The 6,857-nt window shown below is 43.4% G+C and overlaps 1 protein-coding gene across 1 annotated transcript; it reads left to right on the forward strand.

The window, feature by feature from the left end:
* Nucleotides 1-913: 913 nt before the first annotated feature.
* PPP1R3C (protein phosphatase 1 regulatory subunit 3C) lies at nucleotides 914-5,520 on the forward strand. Its single transcript, XM_070431887.1, has 2 exons — nucleotides 914-1,035; nucleotides 3,056-5,520. Exons 1-2 carry the CDS (start codon nucleotides 1,022-1,024, stop codon nucleotides 3,993-3,995), a joined length of 954 nt encoding a protein of 317 aa, XP_070287988.1. The 5' UTR covers nucleotides 914-1,021; the 3' UTR covers nucleotides 3,996-5,520.
* The last annotated feature ends 1,337 nt before the right edge of the window (nucleotides 5,521-6,857 follow it).

Here is a 6,857-nt window from a genome sequence, read left to right on the forward strand (position 1 = left end):
TGTATTTTTTAACTGACCCCTGGATATTTACGTGAATAGAGGATGTGAGTTTTATAAAAAGAATTCGTCCTCGTCTTAGAAATATAATTTTATGGTTGTAGCTGATGGTCTAAAAACTCCCCAAACCAAACAAATAACAAAACCTCAGTGGAAGTAACTGGCTCGCAGAGTCATGAAACTGAAGAGTGTGATATTTTAACCTGTTGGTTTCCACACCGCTGCCGAAGGACGGCAAACGGAGTCGAGGGATTTGGGTTGACCAACTGGCTCTGTGGTTGACCGGCCATGTGAGCCGAAAAGGCCATTTCATTTCTGGCTTTAGGGTTCTCTTCCTGGGAGAGAAACTGAAGACTAGATCGCAATACCAAGTGCCTTCTCATTAAATGCCACCTCCCTTTATGGGGCTGGTGGGCTTAATTAGCGACATCTGCTAGAGAATGGTTCATTCCTGGCAGCCTTCAGGCTACCGCGGGCTGCTTTTATGGATTCCCCCTAATCAAAGTATATGCAGCCAACTTCTGGCGGAGGTGTGGGAGAAGATGCAAGAATGCACCTAGCAATGAACAAGATGAACGTTTCAAATACTCTAAGCCTGGGGAAAGAGCCACAGCTTTCTGTGCTCAGATGGAACTGTGCACAGACGCCTCAAGACTCTCAAGGCATTTCCTTCCCAGCAGCCGGGCTGAGCTGGCGCCCGGCCTGGGGGAGGTTTGCGGCTTTCTCCCTGGGCCAGCCCTCACCCCGCCCCCGCCCCCGCGGGAGCTCACTCTGCCTGGCGGAGCGCACCCTGCAGGAGTCCAGCACCACGGCGGTCACGTACTCCGGAGAGGGCTCGCGCCCCAGCTGGGAGCTGGTTGGTCGCGGGATCGGGCCACGTGGTCAGGAGCAGATAAGGGGCCTCTTGGAAGCCGCACCCGCAATCCACTGGAGCTACTGCCCAGCTGGGACAGCTGGGAGCGGGGCGCGAACTTGCACAGGCAGCCAGTGCCGATCTCTCTGTCCGACGCCGCTTCTCTGCCTAATGAGCTGCACCAGGTAGGTTCGCTGCAGACCTGCCCAGGAGCACAGGGGTGCGGGCGGCTGCGGGGAGGTTGGGCTGCGCTTCCCTTCTGTCCGCTCTGCAAATGCAGACCCCACGGGAGGGCACGTTCAATCATTGCTGAGTGGAATCGAGCAGTGGGAGGCCTGGGAGGTGTGGAGATTTGCTCGGTGCTTAGGCGAAGTTGATTTTGGTAACCCGCATCTGAAACCAGAAACTGTCTCAAGGAGAGTCAGCTCTAGTTCTGATTCCCTTATGGATTCCGACTGTCATCTCCTGGTCCCGCACAAAGGCCCCCAAGGACTCCTAGTTTGAGGGAATGGCACTCTGACGTCGCTGGTTGGGGAGTTTAGCTTGGGGAGAAAACGACAGGACCATATTTGCATTCATTCGTCGTCCTCCACTCTTCTTATCACGGGTTGCCACAGCAAACTCAGCGGCCGAGTTTGAGCAAAGGATGATTTTTGAACTCTTGGCCAGGATTTAAAATTTCGGGGAAATGGCTAAATTTTAAAACTGCCTTTCAATAAGTGCAAAAAGTAAAAAATACAAAACAAACCCACAAAGCAAACCTCCCCACAAAATCATCTTAAATGGCTTCCTCAGACACATTTAGCAGACTTCTCGAAAAATCCTTCCTGTTAAGGATTGTTAGACTGACAAATATAGCTTTAGCTTTTTTTTTCCCTTTCTTTTTTTTTTTTTTTTTTGTTCTAAGTTTGTAGATCTTCCAGAAAAATCCCAGGACCGATAAAATAAATTCTGTGAAGGTTCTTTTACTATCCATTTTGGGATAATGACCTACTTGCTTAGAGCTGCTGTGAAGAGTTACTAAGAAATGCCATGTACAGTATACATACACCTCTTATCTGTAAGGCTAGGATAGGGAAGAAAAGCCCATATGCTTGGCAATACATACTGAGGGCTAACGGCCAGGGAAAAAAATCCTACTTGATGGGCACTTCTTAATTTAATATTGCTGAGCATAGTTTTGTTTAAATTTTAAAATAGCTTTATTATCTTTCTAGTTATAAATATCTATTGCCCAAACATTAGAAAATGCCCCAAAAGTACAAAGACAAAAAAAAGATCACCTACAATCCTATCACCCAGAGATAATTAACTTTTTGGTGCATTTCCTATGAACTTTTTTGATATTTATATGTTCATATATATACACACAATATATATATGTAAAAACAGTTCAGTTTTCAGGTTATCAGCTTTTTCCACTTAAATGTGTCTTTTCATAGATGTCTTTATACATGAAACATAGATTGTGTGAAGTTTTTAAGTGCATGCTTTGCTGGGTTGCATTTCAGTCGCTTATGAGGAAGAGCATGATAATCCAAGTGCAGAGATAATTCTCTGACTTCACTCACTCGTTTCAGCCTTCTCACTCTCAAAACGGTTCTATGAGAACTTTTTTTTTTCAAGTGTGTTACCTTTTCAGAGTTGTATAATCAATTCAATAGCAAAATCAGGAAAGCAGCCAGAGGAAGCACAGAGTCTTATGGCTCCAGAACCTGTCTGGTCATTAACATCACTGTAAGCTTTAAGAGCATATGTAACTCCTTGTCCCCAACCCCAAAGGTTCTGCCTTAGTGACTCTAAGTCCCAGGATTCTGCATTAAAGAAAAAGAAAGAAAACCAACTCCTTAGGCCATTGTGACCAGACAGGTTTGAAAAGCACTGGTCCAGAACAGAACCAATGGTTTTTAAAGCTACATTAAAGATTACCCCATCCAACCCTTTTATGTCTCAGTTGGGGAATCTGAGACTCCCCAAGTGTTTTAAACAGTTAACCCATGGCCTTGTGACCAGTCAATGGTAGAATCAAACACAGAACACAGATCTGATTATAATACTGTTAAAAAAAATATATATGATAGCACCTCCTTGATACTTACTGTGCAGGCAATAATTTAGCCAATACAAAATAGTATGTGTGTATTTGGGAGCAGGGGAAGAGTATTCTAGATCCAGGTGACAACTACCTTTCTTCTTATATTCCAGAATGATCCAGGTTTTAGATCCACGGCCCTTGACAAGTTCAGTCATGCCAGTGGATGTGGCCATGAGGCTCTGCTTGGCTCATTCCCCACCTCTGAAGAATTTCCTGGGCCCGTATGATGACCTCCAACGAAGAAATTTTGTCAACAAATTAAAGCCCCTGAAACCGTGTCTCCATATAAAACAGGAAGCCAAATCACAGAATGACTGGAAGAGTCCACACAACCAGGCCAAGAAACGGGTTGTGTTTGCAGATTCCAAGGGCCTCTCCCTCACCGCCATCCATGTCTTCTCTGACCTTCCAGAAGAACCAGCGTGGGATCTCCAGTTTGATCTCTTGGACCTTAATGATCTGTCCTCTGGCTTGAAGCTCCATGAGGAGAAAAACTTGATTTTAGATTTCCCTCAGCCTTCAATCGATTACTTGAGTTTTCGGAGCCACTTCCAGAAGAATTTTGTGTGTCTGGAGAACTGCTCTCTTCAAGAGCGAACAGTGACTGGGACTGTGAAGGTAAAAAATGTGAGCTTCGAGAAGAAGGTCCAGATCCGTATTACTTTTGATACTTGGAAAAACTATACCAATGTGGACTGTGTCTACATGAAAAATGTGTATGGTGGCTCAGATAGTGACACCTTCTCGTTTGCCATTGACTTACCCTCTGTCATTCCAACTGAGGAAAAAATTGAGTTCTGCATTTCTTACCAGGCTAACGGGCAGGTCTTCTGGGACAACAATGAGGGTCAGAATTATAGAATTGTTCATGTGCAATGGAAACCTGATGGCGTTCAGACACAGACGGCATCCCAGAACTGTGCCTTGTACCAGGTGCCCCCCAAGACTGAGTTAGAGTCAACAATTTTTGGCAGTCCGAGGCTGGCCAGTGGGTTCTTCCCAGAATGGCAGAGCTGGGGGAGAATGGAGAACTTGGCCTCTTATCGATGAATTAAGCAACCTAGTAAATGGTGTGGACCTGTCATATTCCCCATGTACTTCTAGGTCTATAATATAATGCTCAATATTAGGAAGTCTTCGCTACTTTCCTTCAGTAGGTTTAGGTTTGAGCTTTGAGACCTGGCTACAAAAAAAGGTAGCCACTTGGAGAATTTAGTGTTGGGGTCTATATGGATGATGCTGTCCAATTTTGCTGTGGAGGATTAAGTAATAGCCTGGAATCCCATTTTTATCAAAGTAATACTTTTCAGTGCCATTTCTCCTTCCCTCTCAATTCACTAGCTTTCACATTGGGCAAGGAAAGGTTGAAGAAGGACAGTTGATGGTGAAGGAAAGCTGTGTTAAGGGTATGAGGAACGTCTGGTAAAGTGTTCACAAAGGACTCTGTAGCTCGAGTCAGAGAAGGAGTGGGAGGTCTGATACTTAACTGTTGGTGAGAAATGTAAGATTATTTTGTGTTTTTAAGTTGGTTCTACAGTTCTCTCCTGGGGAAGTAATTTGTAGAAGGGAGAAAAAGATCCAGTCTATGTGTTTTTGTGGAGAAGAACCAAACACGCTTTAGGGGTGTTGGGTGGTGTTGAAGAAAGGTGAATTATAACTCTGGAGAATCAAGATTTTAAGTGAAGCCTTTCTATTCAGACATGATTGATCAAAAACCATGATTTGGGGCAAGTTTAGGCAAATCTGGTTTTGCAGCTGTAATGTTATAAGTGACCTTGTTTGTGATCAAGGCATCATGCTTGGGTTCTCAGTAGAGAATGCTGCTTAACCAAAAAACCATGCCATCACCAGTGGCTAACAACTTGTAGGGGCTCTGTCATGTCAAAGGTAGCTCTTGGCAAGTGCCTTGATTAAACCAGAATATTCTAGTCACTTAACCCAAATATCTGAAGGGTCATCTGATAACTCACGAGTGCTTAGCCTCATAAAAAGGTCCACTCTGTATACTGGCATTCCTCCTGCAATACTGTTGTGTCTTCGAGAGTGTTGTCAGTGTATACAACTCACATCCTTCATATTGAAGGTGACTTACGTTTCCACTACACTTTTTCGATGTGATGTTGGAAGTGAGGACTGACACTGATTCTCAATTCAAGAATCCAGTACCTTGCACATAAAAGTAGCATTCTTTTTCTTGCCTGTATTCGTCTTGTTGTTTCAAGTCTTTGTACCAAGTCAAAATGTATTTTTTAAGTGAATGTGAATTGTTTTGGATGTGTTGTAATATATTTGTTTAGAGGTGTGCATAAATCCATCCTGTAAGATCTCAAGGACAGTAGTCCCTAAATGTTTGCTTCCATCACTTGTGCATGTCCATTGCGAGGTGTTCAGAGAATGTAGTTAATTTTAACACGTGTGATCTGCCATGCTGAAAAGTGCTATTGGAATAACTCTGCTGTGACAGTATTTGAAGTTTGGTTAGCACCCATAATTTTTTCTACTCTACATGTTTCACTCTCCTATAGCTATCTTAACTTCTCACTTTAAGAATAAAAGTGTTTGATATAAGATCAAAGTATGTTTTCTTTGTCAATGTCATATTTAAGTAAGACACCATGAACTGAAATTCTCCTGTTTAGTTTAAGGAGAACTGGGCGAGGTTAGTTTGGGTCACCTGAAGGTATTCACAAGTCTCCAGGCTTGTTGTGGGTGACTTCCTATTACCTGATCTTTGGGGCTGGGGTCCAGGGGGCGTGCTGGGACTGTACCCGTGACTGTCACTGTCTGTGCTGAATTTTCATCATACATACTCTGCTGGGTCAGGATTATTTGGGGGCCACTTCTTAGCATTAAGATGGGGGAGGAGATGGTGTGGGAAGGGCTGGAATGGCTTCTATCTCTTGAGCTCCAGCACCTTCTTGAAGGGGCAAAGCTTGGAGTTGCACAGAGGCATAGTAGGGGGCAGTGGCTTCAGCTTCTTGGGGTGACAGGTAGCAGGTTTGTGAACCTCAGTTGTAGTGTCAGTTCTTGCCTAATATTTCAGAAAGAGCTTCTGCAGTGTCTCGTAAATGTAAGGGGAAATAAACTACTGACCTACTGAAAAGCCAAATTATGAAAAACAAATTATATCATGTCATAACATCCTTTTCTTCAGAAGTTGTAAAACTATAGGCCTGCAGGCTATATCTGGCTGCAGATGTATTTTATTTGACACAAGGTATTTTGTTTTTCTTTTTTAAAAATCAGAATTTATTGCCAAGGTTAAACAACCAACAAACTACATTTATTAAAAATCTATTTTTCCCCCCTCGGAAAATTTGCCAGATCTTTCTTCATGGTGACATCTACCTAGCATTGAACAGTAGCTGCCCCTTTAGATGAGGCACATGTCCCTACATGGAACATCTGACTTATGTTGTCACAGTTCCCACCAGCTGCTTCATTCTCTTAGATTATCTGCCTGACCTTTCTGGCATTGGAGGTCATTACCCTTATTATTTTCCCTCTGGCTCTCTATTCATGCTAATGGTTGGGTGAAAGAGAATACACTCTTCCCATGGGATAGAGAAAATCAAATGGGAATCTAACAGTAACCTTGAAGACATGGGACTGCCATGCCTAACGTTTTAATTTTAATTTTTTTATTGTCTAAAGTTTTACATGTCTTCTTTTTCCCCAATTGACTTCCCCCCCACCCCAGCCATTCCCACCCCAGGCAAGCCTCCACCACCCTAGTGTCTGTGTCCATGGGTTATGTTAATATGCATGCATACAAGTCCTTTGGTTGCTCTCTAACCCTCCCCCCCCCATTTGTCTCTGAATCTATTCTTGTTCATCAAATTATGTTGATCGTTATATCCCACATATGAGTGAGATCATGTGATATTTATCTTTCTCCAACTGGCTTATATT

Source organism: Myotis yumanensis, unplaced genomic scaffold (assembly GCF_028538775.1).
Source record: "Myotis yumanensis isolate MYYU_CA2020_CCGP unplaced genomic scaffold, mMyoYum1.0.hap1 SCAF_13, whole genome shotgun sequence".
Lineage (NCBI taxonomy): Eukaryota > Metazoa > Chordata > Mammalia > Chiroptera > Vespertilionidae > Myotis > Myotis yumanensis.